This window comes from Pollicipes pollicipes, unplaced genomic scaffold (genome assembly GCF_011947565.3).
Source record: "Pollicipes pollicipes isolate AB1234 unplaced genomic scaffold, Ppol_2.1 Scaffold_7261;HRSCAF=8764_pilon_pilon_pilon, whole genome shotgun sequence".
NCBI lineage: Eukaryota > Metazoa > Arthropoda > Thecostraca > Pollicipedomorpha > Pollicipedidae > Pollicipes > Pollicipes pollicipes.
Window position 1 is genome coordinate 41,753,780 of NW_023597054.1, and position 15,395 is coordinate 41,769,174.

General features: G+C 56.0%; 1 protein-coding gene across 1 annotated transcript in view; it reads left to right on the top strand.

Moving 5' to 3' along the window:
• Positions 1–15,395, top strand: part of LOC119111454 (voltage-dependent calcium channel subunit alpha-2/delta-3) — a 50,622-nt gene that overhangs the window by 29,957 nt on the left and 5,270 nt on the right. The window contains exons 12-26 of the mRNA XM_037235270.1: positions 320–367; positions 2,247–2,333; positions 2,796–2,852; positions 4,529–4,609; positions 4,997–5,071; positions 6,813–6,935; positions 7,343–7,414; positions 8,196–8,346; positions 8,610–8,825; positions 10,154–10,183; positions 10,749–10,824; positions 11,122–11,160; positions 12,902–13,015; positions 14,225–14,468; positions 14,802–15,053. Of these exons, the coding sequence (XP_037091165.1) occupies positions 320–367; positions 2,247–2,333; positions 2,796–2,852; positions 4,529–4,609; positions 4,997–5,071; positions 6,813–6,935; positions 7,343–7,414; positions 8,196–8,346; positions 8,610–8,825; positions 10,154–10,183; positions 10,749–10,824; positions 11,122–11,160; positions 12,902–13,015; positions 14,225–14,468; positions 14,802–15,053 (1,665 nt within the window). The remainder of the gene's footprint in view (positions 1–319; positions 368–2,246; positions 2,334–2,795; positions 2,853–4,528; positions 4,610–4,996; positions 5,072–6,812; positions 6,936–7,342; positions 7,415–8,195; positions 8,347–8,609; positions 8,826–10,153; positions 10,184–10,748; positions 10,825–11,121; positions 11,161–12,901; positions 13,016–14,224; positions 14,469–14,801; positions 15,054–15,395) is intronic.

The following is a 15,395-nucleotide window of genomic DNA, read 5'->3' on the forward strand; positions in this document are numbered from 1 at the left end:
GTCAGCATGCGGGAACGACCAGCACGGGGCGGGGCGGAACCTGATCAGTTTGCTATTGGAATCCAACGTCCAGTCCTGTTTAGATAGCCTTGCCGCTCCAGAATCAGACAAGAGCTTGAAACGCTCCCGTGGCTGTGCCAACCCGAGTCTCGTACCTCGAGCGATGCCCCTGACCTGGACGACCGCGTGCCCGTGGCGGGGACTGTGTCGCGGTCGCTGTTCTGTTCGTGGGTGGAGAGCGTCATACCACTGTCAAGTGTTGGCAGGAGGCACGCACCTGTGTTGTCTGTGGCTAAAAGTTTGTCCTCGTTCTTTGTAGCTAGACCTACGTGAGAGAGGCCTCAGCAATAAGTGGACATTATACATTGTAAGTTCCGGAGGGTGGCAGCACTCAGAGTCTTTCGGTTACCTTCTCAAGAGTTTCCTCGCCTTTTCTGCACCCACGTCTTTTCTCTCACCGCTTTTGAATGTTCGGTTAGCTGCTTGAATGCTATCGTGTGTGGCTCTCACTGTACGAAGCATTGTACATAAATACCTTACCATGGATGAAGCTCGGTGCGAGGAGTGCGCCCGGCAGACGCAGCTGTGGGGAGGGGTGGCTGGCGGCGATGCTGGGTCCCCTCCCAGCTGTCTCCTGCCCGCACAATCCATATCACACCTGTTCTCAGAGAGCGGCGTTCGTCGCCGCAGCGCCCGGGGCTCCTCAAACTTCGTGTCTATGCATGACTCTGCCGACGCAATTTTAACGACTTGCTGAAGCCAGCATTGGTGGCGGAGCCAAAGGATCACCATTGAGCCTCAGTGCCGAACCGCGCTAACGGCATCCCTCGAATTTGAAGAGCCCCGTCCGGCCGGCCTTCGCCCGGGTGCAGTGTGCGGGTGTTCCGGTCTGCGGCCGGGTGCACTCGGCTGGTGTGCGGGGCGGGTGGTGCCGGCCGGGGGAGGAGCGCCAGCTCCGACTCGATCCATGCTAGAGCCGCACGCGCCGTGTTTACCCTGTGTGTCCTGCACCCAAGCATGCACGGCCGAGGAGGGTGCGGCGTCACAGGGTGCGCCACGCGCGCCACCGAGCCGGCAGGCTCAGGAGGCGCCACCAGCGGCGGCCGCCGCCGCCACCGCCACGGCTTGCCGCGCTTACTAGCACTAAAATCACTCAGGGACAGTTGATACTGAACATACGGAAGCACCAGGTTTGTAGAGGCCAACAGTCGCTTCGCATGCGCATGCCGCCTGTGACGTGTACGTGGTGTGTGCGTCCTGGCTGATGTCGCATGACGAGGTAAGAACCGTGGCCTGCCTGCTCGTATCTTGGGCAGGGGCGCCAGATTCAGGGCTTCGTGCTTATGCTTGAATCTAAGGCGAACCCTCTTCAGAGGGCGTTGCCTTGGAAACGGGAGCTGCAACGACAGTCATTAGCCTGAGAGTTGCCTACGTGTTCATGTACAGTCTGTTTCGCGGCTCTGTAATTGATAATTGGCGCAATGAATAAGCAGCTCGTGAATGTGTGTTTAGGCCCTTGTATTTCTAGTTATGTGTAACTTGAAACTGTATGTGCTTGAGGTACACCAAAACCTCGTGTGTAGTCAGGGATAAGGTGCGTTAAAAGTCGTCAAGAGCCTTCCAGTCGAGAGAACTCAGTTCTGTTTCCGTCGTTGAAATTATCGATATTCAACCTTTTTCACGGCATTTAGTGATTGTACGAATTTTAGAAGCACCTTCAGAACAACACTCAGGAGGTCTAAAGCTCCGCACATGAAGGTTGCACGGCATCTGAATGTCGCGTACTAATGTAAGGCAAATGCTCAAATGGATGCCGCCGCTTGACTGGGGAAGAAATAACTGGTGATTTTCAAGCAAGAGCATAAAACCGTTTCGGCAACCACCTGTCATCTAAAGATATACCTACAGTTGTCATCACATGCGAAGCGCGGCAGAACGGTGTTCCAGTGGGCTGAACCCCAGTAGAAATGTACATGTTGGCCCGCAGTGTATCTCGTGTATCTGGCTCGGCTCTCTCCCACGTCGGCCGAGGTCCGTTGTGTAGCCAGCCGCTGATAGCTCGGACCCAGACGCTTTGCTTGACGCCGTCCCGTGACTCGGTTGGGGTCGGTCTCGCGCGGGGGGAGGGGGGAGTGTACCGCTCATCGTTCGGCGCTGCGGGAGCGTCAGCTGGCCTGAGGCCGGGGAGGGGGCGGGGGCTCCCGTGGCGAGCTGACGCCGCTGACTGGGTCACATGTCGTCGACAGGGGCGCACTGGCAGCGAGGCGACCCGCCGCGGCTACCGCCTCATGACCTCCATCTCCATGCCCGTCTTCGACAAGAACAGCAAGGGGGTAAGGGTCGGCCGGCAGCCGGGGCGCCGTCGATCATTGGGCTCCAGAGGGCGCAGCTGGAACGCGACCCGGTCTGCTCCGTCAGCTGGCCGGAGCCCCTATGATCTTGTGGCCTCGCTCAGCGGCCCAACACGAGCTGCACGGACGAAGATATCCCACAGGGCCACGCCTGTTTGTATTGTTCACACCAAATGTTACTTTATATTGTTATTCACATAATACGAAAACGGAAAATGGTGAGGGTTATATCCTGGATCACTTGCCAGTCACTTACGTCGGACCTTTTATGATGTAACTAAATAAGGAGTATATAAAATAATCCACTTGTTTGAAGTACTCTGGCTTAGGCGAGCTCTAAGCGTGGAAGCAAAACCTCTAAGCAAGCTCTGTATTCACCCATTTGAAGATCAGCTAGCTACTGCCGGTCCCTCGTGGCCTCTGACCGGTGCCGTTGCTTTACAGAACGTGACGGAAAAGGTTTTCGTCAATAACACTCAGTGGGTGTACCGTACCCAAGAGGTATCCACTGTTCCAGGAATGCTGTACCGTTCTGAGTTTAGCTGCAGCTTTCCAGTCGGGCGGCGTGATAGCGTCCGACAGCTAGTTAGGGGTGCCACCTCCCGGTGAAACGGCCCGACTGTTGGCCTGCTCGATGTCAGATCATAACCAGCTCAGGCCAGCGCCTGATTGGCTGCTGACTTGGTCCTCTAGCCGTGATTGGCCCGCGCCAGCCAGCGTTGCTAGCGCGAGCCGTACGCGAGCAGTCCCACGCCGATCCTCCAACCGGCGCGAGCTCAGCCTCGTGGGCCTGCTCGTGCGCTGCGCCGAAAACTGACCCGACCGTCCACCGGGAGGTGGCGCCCGCGTTTTGCGTAGCGGTATGTAATCTCTCGCGCGTTGCGGCGCCGTCTTTGACAGAGCATGTGTGCCCGCCCCACGCCGCCCCCGTCCGGCCCTGCGGCCGGTGCGCCGCCCTGGGACTGGGTGGAGGCCTCCACCGACGCCGCTGGCGTCAGCCGGGGTAGACCTCAGCGACGGGAGACGCCGCGCTCCCCTGGCGCGCACGGCGGGGCACCACAGTGCGAATCGGCGGCCTCGCACTTCTGGTTTACGCGGTGGAGATGCAGGGGCCGTGATCAGGGATTGAATCGCAGACTAATGCAGGCATTCCGCGCCCGGGTCGTCAGCACCAAACCGCGGTCCCATGGCTCAGGCGCCACCGCCTGAGCCATGGGACTTTTGTCTGCAGTGGAGCCAGCGGGATTGGAAATTGCTGCTGGGCGGCCGGATGTGTCGACACCGCGTGAAACTCTGAGTGCACCGGCCCGCGGATTAGTTCTGTGAGCTGGCCCAGGCCTAGGCGGAGACGCACTTTAGCTGGTCAGTAGGCGAGACGTTAGTGTAGAGGAGTTAGGAGTACGTAGGCGTGCCTTAGCCGGGTAACTGTGACAGCGTAGGGTCCATGAGGTAACTAGGTCTAGCTGTATGTGCAGAGAGATGTTGCTAACCTGCGGCAGAATGGAAGGCGTTAATCCTCCGACTGTTGGGTCACAGGGCTCCGCGGATACTAGAGATGTGAAGAGTGAACTGGTTAGGAAATATTTCATACAACCGCACTGCATGCTTTCTGCTGACGACCTGCTGAAACGACTTTTGGTATGCGTATTTTTACAGAAAGCTTCTAAATCCCGCAAGGCGAATTTTGCAATTCAACTGCGTCATACTATGCATCGAGCGCTGCCGTGACAAACTGCCAGTTTGTCAACATTTTCTTCTCTAAGCTTTTCGGGGTCATGCTCTCAGCGCCAAATCCTGACTGTACATACAAGCATGCCGCATCTTGCCGACGTCTGTGAACTGGGGCTCGGCCGGTCACGTCTGGCGAGCTCAGCCGAGGCTCGGGGGCCGGGGACGCCTGCGGACCGGGTCGACAGACCGGCCCTGGGGCTTGGGAGCCCGCAGTGCCCGGCCCTGGGCGCGGGCCCGGCATTGGTACGTCCATGCTTGGGGTGGACGGCGGTGGCCGGTCGGGGCGTGGTTCGGGAGCTAACCGATCAGCTGGGGCTCGTGTCGACGCGGTGTGTGGACCGAGGTGGGGATCGGCGGGGACGTCTGTCCCCCAGCGGGGACCGGGACCGACTACGCGCTAGCGTTGGGTCTCTGACGGTGCGCCGCCCGGCGCCGCCCTGTTGCAGAAGCGCGTGGCCCGGTTGCTGGGCGTGGCCGGGACGGACGTGCCGCTGAGCGACATCCAGAAGCACGCGCCGCCACACAAGGTGAGCCGCGTCGGACACGTGGCGGCACCTGTCGCGGCCGCCGGCAGGCTCAGGTGCCGCCGGCGGCCGCCAGCTGACGGACGAGTCGGCGGGACTTATATTGAGTGGCCGTTGGCCACCCTGTGAGTTACAGCTGGCTTCGTTCGAGGGCGTTGCTGTGAGGATCAATGGATGGGACAATGCTGGTACTGCTGAAAGGTGAAATGGGTCAAAATGTGCCGGGAGTCGCAACTTTTACGGCGTAGAGCTTCCAGGCTGTGGTGCTATAACTTTTACATTGTACGTGGCGAGTACTTATGACATTACAGTGCAGGATGAACAGTGCGAATGCATCGGCCAGCGGAGCATTTAAAGCGCACCTCCTTCAACTGTCCTCCATGTCTGCAGCTCGGCGTCAACGGCTATTCTTTCTTGGTCGACAACAACGGTTACGTGCTGTACCACCCAGACCTGCGCCCCGTGGTGAGTCAGCCCGTCAGGCCGTGCTGAACGGGCTTCCGTCTGCCCTCGACAGCTTCTCGCTGTCGTTACAGGATATGTGGTACGATGTCCTCGCTTGTTCGAGTGAAATGAGGACCGGCTGGCGATGCGCCAGCGCTGTGTATCAATCAGGTTATGTTCGTTAAAGGATGGAGGTCCTGTCTAAAACGATGATGTTTGTGAAATGCAAACTGCACATCGTTCGCGGTCAAAAGCGGCACCGTTTTTCCGCGCTGTTATGTCCTCTTCGCAAGAAAGGCTTCATCTTATTGACACTTTAACTGGGCCTGAGGATATGGATCGCATGGTGGGCTATATTTACTCTTCCTTCAGTGTTCCTACAGAGCTGTGTGTGGTCATTTTAGCCGGCATTCACTATATTATCACCGTTTACTTCTCAATGAATGATTGTAGTTATTTTCTAGTTAGCTCTGGCGTTCATCGAATGGCAAAAACGCATTTTGCCCATAATGACTCGCTCCATGAGAAAGGTACATAGGTTCAGGTTAGGAATCGCTACCCTTCTGTCCGTTCTGTGCCGTCTAAAGGTTGCTGACTAGTCGGCGGTAGGCTGAACATGCCGTTCTTTATGGTGATTGTCCATCTGATTACCGCGCCGATGCGGTATGCCCTGGCGTACGGGTGTGCGTGTTTGTGTGTTTGTGTGTGTGTGTTTGTGTGTGTGTGCGTGTTTGTGTGTGTGTGTTTGTTTGTGTGTGTGCGTTTAGCTTGATTTGCCTGTGTAGACCGACTCATCTCTGCCTTACCTCACTTGAACCTTGGTTGTGTAGAAGAAGACATCGTAGCACCTGCATTTAAAGAGAATGTTCCACATTTGAAAATATGGAAACAACTACCAGATATGATGAAATAAGCTCACTCACAACTATTGGCGTACTTTTGAGTGAAAAGGGCTGCTCCAGACAACGCAATTTCTCTTTTTAGTAGACATGCTCCTCAATGCGTCATTGTATGATAACGTCATCGTACCCCGCACAACATTGATTGAGAGCCACTTGACGGTCGTTATATCTGGAAATCATGCTCACAAACGCCAGATATGAATGACTCGACAATTGTTTTTATTGGTCGTGATCGTTGTGTGGCTAATGGAATTGCAGGATTTGAATGGCATTATTATGGCGTCATGGATGCCTGGGTGACGGCGAAATAGTCTCTTCGAAAATCCCTGCACTTCCTCGCGGGCGTGCAGCTTAAAAACTAGAGCGGATTAGGTCTTAAGAAGTGCAGGGCTGTCAACTGATCCCAATGATCATCAAGATCGCTATTTCGGCTCAAAAGCCCCCAAAATGTGGAACGCTCTCGTTGATATAATCTAGCGAGCTGTATTTCGGGCGTTAGTGTATCTGAGCGAGGCTAACCGCATTACGTGGCCTTAATTGGCCTCGCATCGTTTTACGTGAGGCCAATTCCAGCGGACAGACCCCGCTGGCTGGCACTGGGTCGACCTGTTACCTTGATGTAGATAATTGCGCAAGGCTGTTGTTTGCGGTGAACTGAAAAAGCAATTTCATCATGTTAACAAATCCTCAGAACCAGCAAATGAAGTTTAAACAAGGACTTAAGCTACGGATAACGCTTATGCGCAACGCTTATGCGCAAAATACATGCAAAACTCTCGACTGCCAAAGGCGATGGGGCAGGTCCCTGGCTCAGCAACAACGCATCAGGTCACTTATGTTCTTATCCGGCAATTTTTCAGCACAGAGAAGCCACGAAGCAGTTCCAAGAGATCTTGAAACCCAATTACAACACTGTGGACTTGGCCGAAGTGGAAATTGTAGACAACGACGAGCCAAGAAGTAACGATACTAAGCTGTTCATGGTAAGAGACACTGCCACAGATGCCGGATAACGGCTTGCCTATGAGCAGATTCTGCTGTTAATAATTTGCATTGGCATGGACGACAATTGGTAACTCTGTTAACTGTGGCTATGCACAAATGATGCGCACGCGCAGAACTTGGACGTCCAGGCTGCAGACTGATCTGAACTGATAACGATGCGTTAAAGACCTGTGTCATCGGCTCGGTTGTCGCATCGGTATTCCACTGGTGTTGGGGTGGCTGTTTTGCCACTCCAACATCTCTAGGAGGTCGCTTAAATGAAACAAGCATGTAGTGTGGAGGACGGTCGTGTGATAAGCCGTTGCCCTGTCAGGAAGTACGGCAGCGCGCTGTGGGGTGATAGTGTTGCCTGTTGGACTCACCTGAGCGCCACCTGCCGTTTCAGTTGCGGAAGGATATGATTGATCGACAGAAGGCGGAGACGTCGCTGTATGTGCGACAGCACCTCGACGACATGGTGAGTGAAAGCTGTCGTTTGATCTCGGATTAGGTGAGGCCCCCACCTCATTCATCAAGTGTTCAGCTGTGGCCGAGGCTGAGCTGCTCAAAAGGTGCCAGCAGCATGAGCAGCGGTCAGGCGACTGAAGCTTCGGAACCTGCTGAGTTGCCACATTGCGTCAGTTAAATCGCCCTCGCTAGCGTATCTCGTTAAACGCATTGCTAAAAATTGCAATACGAATCAGGTACGTCTGTGTGCACAATCGACAAGTTCATATCTGCATGATCATGTGGTGCTTGATCAATGCGTGTTACCGTACCGCTTTCAGCAATTCAGCATATGTCAGTGGGAAGCTTGTTCGAGGGCTACACTCTTCCCATGTTGCCATGCAGAACTGGGTAAAGTGCCGTTCCCTGAAAGTTCAAGTTGTTACCCTACACATAAACCGTTATCCCGATCTTTCCTGTGGCATTGAGCTCTCTGGTGACCAGGGTCACAACCAGCATTTAAAAGGGGAAGGAAGTTGGGGCGGGGAGCTCAGGGTGTACACACCATGCCGCGGAGCCATCTATGGTGAAAAATAACAAGATGGGACCCCCTGCCCCCTTTGGCTTTGCTCCTGGTCGTGACTCAAAACTGCGAAAAGCCGAAAGGTTAAAGCAAACAGATGCTCACGCACCCGTCACCCAGTAGACCCAGTTGTGGTAGTACCCACTCAGCATTTCCAAAAAACGCGTGGCACGTAAGTAGCGCAACCATGCCTTCACCGTCTTCTAAAATATTGACGCGCTGCTTCTAGAAACGCGTCATCAAGCGGCGGCAGAAGTACTACTACCACCCGGTGGACTCGACGCCGTTCTCGCTGGGCATCGCTCTGCCCGACCGGTACGGGGACGAGCGCGTCAGCGGCCAGGTGGAGCTGACTCAGGCCGGCAGAAATAGGGAACCGAGTAAGTGTGGACAGCGCCCACAGATGGGGACGTCGTTGTACCTCTACACGCCAGCGGCTGCTGTTTTTCACGGGCGCTGGTAGATGCCTGCGCTGTTTTGTATGATGTGTTGTGCCATGTCGCGGGTGCGTCGGTTTTCACTGCAGTAAATACTGCGAGGTTTTGGAGCCCAGAATATCTGGACTGGCCGGCCTCGGGTGGACTACGGCATTGCGTTGAACATGTGGTTGAAGAACCGACTGACTGTCGGTGCCATGTTGCAGTACTGGATTACCTCGAGGGTCCGAATTGGAGCGTCCACCCAGACTGGGTGTACTGTGAGTACGACAACCAGGACACCGACGCTCATTCGTTTGACACCCCGGAGGATCAATATCGGCATTTCCTGAAGAAGGCCATCTCGACCTCCGGCTTCCAGTGGCGCTCCAAGCGCGTGTACCCGGTGCCGGAGGTCAAGGAGCCCACCGGCCGCTACAGATGTGAGTGTTCTGCCGGCAACCGGCCAGTAGAGAGGAAGCCTGAGAGATAGAGAGATAGCCTGCCGCCTGCCGGCGCTGGGACGTGGCCCCGGGAATCAGGCGATACCTCGCCACTGTTCTGTCCTGCAAACCCCACCTGGCCGGTTTTGATCATCCAGCGTACATGCTACCGGCAGGAAGCTGGTTACAGGTGTGACATTCAGTGTCTGCTGGTAATGTGATTTGTAGCATTGTAATGCCTTGGGCTCATATCTTTGTCCAAATGTTCTAAGCAAGCTTTAAGGTGTAAAAACCACTGAGCTGTGAAGTCGTTCTCGAACGCTTGCACAGCGAAATGCGAAACATGGATGTCATGACTTGCGAGCAAAGCGGTGAGCCGGGTTAGTCCTCTTGAACAGCGAGAATGCTCCCATCTCAAGGGCTGTGGCCAGCCTCAGTCTCCCCCGCCATGTTTTCCCTAAAGGTTTGACGTGGCCAGCCACTGATCGAAAGCGTCGCAAGCCTCATGCAATTTTCAGCCACGAGGAGCGCGGAATTCTGTAAACGCCACACCGTGAAACGCTCTCCGTAGAAATCTGAGTATCTATGGTCAGAGCTTTGGCAGGAATGCAGGTAATTACTCACATCTAGCTTCTACAACGTTGCGTGAGAATAAACTCGACTCTGTGAATATTCCGTAATTTCCGTATCTGGATAGCCACGTCGCAGGGCCTAGATCTGGACGGCCGGTCGCAGGCTCCAGATCCTGGACGGCCGCGTTGCATAGCCCAGACCTGGACGGCCGCGTCGCAGGCTCCAAACTCTGGACGGCAGCGTCGCAGCCTCCAGATCTGGACGGGCCGCGGTCACAGAGGGACCAGACCTGGACGGGCGTTGTCGCAGGATCCAGATCTGGACGGCCCGCGATCGCAGGATCCAGATCTGGACGGCCCGCGTCACAGAGCCCAGATCTTGACGGCCGCGTCGCAGGATCCAGATCTGGACGGCCGCGTCACAGAGCCCAGATCTTGACGGCCGCGTCCCAGAGCCCAGATCTGGATGTCCGCGTCCCAGAGCCCGGATGTGGACTGCCGCGTCGCAGCGAGACGAGACCAACACATTGTGACAGAAGAGAGAACTGTCGGTCGTGTCGACAGCGGCGTGGGTGGCTGTGTGCGCCCCCCCCCCCCCCCACCCCCCTACATTCGATCATCAAACACGTCCGAACGCTCACCACGGATCCGCACGCTTGATGGCATGTGTAAGAACTAATGTTAGCATCGCAAAACTACAAGGAACCTAACCTGAACATGTCTTGCCTTAACGATTTTTTTCTCCCCTTCTTTCAGCTGACGAAACAAGATCAGGGACGTATTTCTGTAAGTGAACACTGTTATCTGGATAGGACGTGTTTTTCGTCCCTTATATGTACCATTGTACTTCATTAGAAAAGGACCGGGTGTGCGAAGCGGTCAGTTTTTACGACCATCGTTTTGCTAACTAATGTTGGGCTCATTGTACACGAGACGGTTTGTCATTTTAGCAAATACGAAAACGCACAAAATGCGGAACCTGCCAATGGAATGACACTATATACCGAGACCTGTTATTGGTCCGGTGACTGCTCGAGTTACGCCCGACTCGCCAGGCCGCGGAGTGATGCCAGAATAAGGTGGCATGCTTTGCTGCGTTTTGAATCGCTTATTTCTGAGATGCATTTGAGTCGTAGGTCAACGTGTCTTGTGTACAATCGGTCATGTACCGACCGAAGAAAAAGTTGAAACGAATGAAACTAAAAAAGTTTCTATGCAAATGTTGATCTTATCAAGTATTTAGGAGTTCTTGCCACGGGCGGAGGCTGCCTAACTCAAAAGACGGTCATCTTTCATGTATTCTGAAGCCAACAGTCGTGACAACATCTAACCGCATCACGCTTTGTTTCAGGCGACCGCGACCTCTTCCAGTCGGTGGTGTTCGACGCCAAGGTCACGCTGTCCTTCAAGCAGGGACAGTCCTCCTCGTGAGTTTGCAGACCTTCCGTGAACTTGATCCCTTGCACAGAATAAGTGGGCCGTCAGTTTGTCACGCTGTCCAGCGTCAGTCACAGCACTCCACCAAAGCACTTGTCGGCACTTCGCAGTGCACTATTTCACCATTCAGTACAGCATGCCGACTGGGTGAGCAATGACTGAGACACGGCCATGCCATCTGATCCTGTTCTGACCACTATGTGTGTGTGTGTGTGTGTACGTGCACCAGTTTGGGCCCCGCACGCTCGTGGCGACGTCTTGGCACTAACCCTCCTGTGCACTCCTAGCAAGCACCCACTCGCGCCTATCGTCGCCCAGATGGCCAGGTACAGTATGCAGTGGACCGGTGCCATCTCGCTCCAAGCGCACACCTAAGATGTCCTCTGTTAGTTGGTGCGATGCGCGAATTCGAAGGACAGTTGATTGTTTGAGAACAGGTGTGAGCTCGTGAACACGGTTGTGACCCACGGTCCGTCCGCCATGTACTCATGAATGTGATCGTTCAACTATACCACCCATGTCTTATACGTGTATTCTTAATCCAATATGCGTTGGTTTTTCTGCAATTTTTGTTTCATTCCCTACGGATATACACATTGCAGGCACGAAGTATACCAGCACTTTTTCGTCAGTTGGAGCTTAGAACAGCATCAAAATTCAAACCGGGATGGACGAGGCACCACTTGCTGCCCAGGTTGATTATGCCAGGCTTCGTGCGCCTGACTTCCTCCAACGGCGTCCGCCTCTGTCGGCCGGTGGCCTCCCACGTGGTGATAGAGTGGGGTGCCTCCATCGGAGCAGCCGTGCTGGTCGCATCATGCCCAGATAGCCATGTGTGGTCCACGCTTCACACCACGCTCAGTGGTGGCTTTTACTTTCATTCCTGGCTCGTGGCGTCGGTGCCGCGGCGGTGAATTCAAGATGCGCCTTATATATTCGAGATCTGCATTTGATCGTAAGGCCAACGTGGACAGCTTGAACACTGTGCTGTTCCGCTAACCGACCGAGCCGTCCTGCACGTGGCGCTCGCGCAGGCCTGGTGCGGAGTGGAGTGTTCACGGCAACATTGGGATATGTCGCGCATATACGGCATGCAACAGCCGACATCGATTTCCAGTTCTGCACGGCTCAGCTCAATCCTGGCCACCGTCATTGTGGCCAGTGCTCACAACCCCTCACTACGGGCGCGAAGCCAAAGCAGTGCACCACCACGGCACCACTCCTGGACAGTTTCCACCAGATGGCGTGCCGCAGCGAATACGAAAGGCGCTCCGGTCGCCGCCGCCGCCGGCAGTGTAGCGCAGCGTGACTGTGGCAAGGAGGCAGCAACCCACTGAGAGTGTCAGCCCGCGGGCTTTGGGCCGGCGCTCCCAAGGTCCTGAGAGAGGAATGCCAGCCGCGCGGATGGCTGCTCGAGTTAGCAGCCTTGCAACATGCGCAAGGGACCATAGGCAATGATGCGGTCTGAAACCGCACAACGTGTGTGGTTTGTTTTCCAGTGCAGCCAGGAAATCATTGTAAGGCTGGTGGCGCGCCTGCTTTGTCTGCCGCTGTAGTGCGGCGGAGCGAGACAGGCGCTGCTCATGGGTACTGTGGCTGCAGCTGTCATGCATACCTTCGGTGCTACCTTCCGGCGCCATGCACAGTTGCACTAGCAGGACTTCGCTTTTGGGTTTCGTGGTGTCTGAAATGGAACTTGCATCGCATCCCACCGACGGCAACGCAGCCACCATCGTTGTGTCCGTAACATTCGCGGCCGTTTTCAGCGCTGGCAGCAGTGGTATCCCCACAGCTTCAGTCTGACGCCGCATGCATGGCTGTTCATGCCACTGCCGCCGACAAGACACCGCCTAACCTGATCCAGAAAGCGACTGTACCGCAAACTGCAGCGATTAAAACCGGCGTGTCGAGGCTTGGTCCGGCCCACGCCGTCTCCAGAGCCTCACTCGTGCCTTACGCTGCAGCGATGCGGTGCAGCCGCGGCCCGGAGCGGGAAGGGCGTGTGTGCCGTGACGTCAGCAGTCCGCCCTGTGGGGAGGGCGTGCATCAGCTGCTGCTCCGTTGCAGGATGGGTCTGTTCCACACATTCGGGGCGGCGCACAGCTTCGTGGCCACCCGCTCGGGCTTCACGCGCTGGAAGACTCACTGGCCCCGAGACATGGATGTCGACCGCGAGGATATGTAAGTATCGCTGCCGCCGGCCGGCCGCGCGCCGCAGCTGGCGTGCTGGTGAGGACGGTGCTGCCATGTCAATAAGCAACGAGCGGCCGACGTTTTAAGGACGTGTGCGTGTTAAAGTACCGTACAGATTAACTCGCTGAGAACGTCGTCTCCGTGTAACATCGTCCGTGTAACACGCTAAGAACGCCGTCATCGGGGCAAGCCGTAGCCACCCGTGGTGTACTGTTTTCGTATGTCCTCGTGCATAGCTGGATCACGCGTCCCATCACACACTGTTGTCTGCATGCGTCCCATTACACACTGTTGCCTGCATACGTCCCATTACACGCTGTTGCCTGCATACATCCCGTCACACAGTGGGATACGCATACGTCAATCACATGCGCACACACTTGCCTGCATACGTCCCACCACGCACTGTTACCTGCATGCGTCCATCACACGCTGTTAACTGTATACGTCCCATCACACACTTTAACCTGCATGCGTCCATCACACACTGTTAACTGCATACGTCCCATCACACGCTGTCACCTGCATGCGTCCATCACCCACTGCTAACTGCATACGCCCATCACACACTGTCACCTGCATGCGTCCATCACACACCATTACCTGCAAATGTCCCATCACGCATTGTTGCCTGCATGCGTCCATCACACACTGTTACCTGCATACCTCCATCACACACTATTACCTGCATACGTCCCATCACACACTGTTAGCTCCATACGTCCATCACGCACTGTTACCCGCATACGTCCCACCACACACTGTTGCCTGCTTTCGTTCGTCACACATTGTTGCCTGCATGCGCCCATCACACACTGTTACCTGCATACGTCTCATCACACACTGCTGCCTGCATACGTCCCAACACGCACTGTTATCTGCATGCGTCCATCACACACTTTTACCCGTACGTGTCCATCACACACTGTTGCCTGCATGCGTCCATCACACACTGTCGCCTTCATACATGCCATCACACACGATTACCTGCATACGTCCCATTACACATGACGCATCAACATCGTTTGCGCTGTGGAGAACTGCTAGATTGCCACTGGCCAAGACCGCCACTGCAGCGGTGCCACCACTGCCTGACCGGTAACTGCGGCTGCCCGATCCGTGACATGCGCCGTGATCGCCTGCGCCGCGCCGTCCTGCGCCGTGTCTCATGTCACGCCGCCGCCGGCCCTCCGGCAGGAAGTTCAATGGCGTCCGTGCCACGGACGAGGTTTGGTACAAGCGGGCCGTCGATTACCACGACCACGACCCGACCGCGTTCGTGTACTCGGTACCGTTCGACGCCGGCCTGCGCAACGAGTCGCTGGTGACCGGCGCGCAGGCGCTGTTCCTGCGCAAGGGCAGCAAGCGCACGCCGGCAGCCGTGGTCGGCATGCAGTTCCTGCACTCGCGGTTCCGCGAGAAGTTCCTCTCGACGGCCAACGTGAGTGACAGCCGGACGCGGAGGTGGGAGCGATGCGGCACGCCATCTTGGTTGAGATGGTCGTTTGATCGCCTGTTAAGCTCGGCCTCGTTCAAGTCCAGCCCTGGAAAACTGGTATTGTGATATATGCCGCGCCTTAAAGCGCCGTTGACATGCTTTGGTGTGGCGATTAGTTTGTGTCATGGATGTCCTTTCGTGGATTATGTGGCAAGCCTTGTTGTCCAGGGGGCTGGGCGGTGTCCTGTGTTGTGTACTATGTTCTGGCCGGTGTGCTGTCGTCGCCGGGTCGTCCGTGACCGGACGCCTCTGACCGGCCCCGGACATTGTCCGCAGTGTCCTGCGCTGGGCAACTGCTCGCAGACGTGCGCCTCGGACGACCTCGACTGCTACCTGCTCGACGACTCCGGCTTCGTGGTGGTCTCCAAACGGCACGAGGAGACGGGCCGCTTCTTCGGCGACGTCGACGGCACTGTCATGAACGCTCTGCTCAACCACAACGTGTACAGGCGCATCACCATGTTCGACTACCAGGGCGTCTGTCTGGACGTCGTGTCCACCGGCAGCTCGGCCTGGACTCTGCTGACGGTTAGCTGACCTCCTCGGCGGGAAGTTATCTGACGACAAAGCTTGTGCTAAGCATTGACGCTGTTTACCGATGCTTTTGCGCTCATAACGCCATCTGCCTTGAACTGCTTCGCTGTGGAGTCACCTGCGGAGAGCGTTCGTGTTCACGTTGAAGGGATCTGCCCAGAACTGTTTGTCATGTCTATCGTGAAATCGTCTCTCCAGCACTGACGTGTCCTCGGTGAAGCTGCTCGTGAAGCTTGCGAAGCTGTGTTCCATGCCGCGGCCGCCCTCGTCGGCGGGCCGGCTGGTCGGCACGGCATCACGCCGCGTGCTGTGCCGAACGCCGCGGCTGACTGCCTC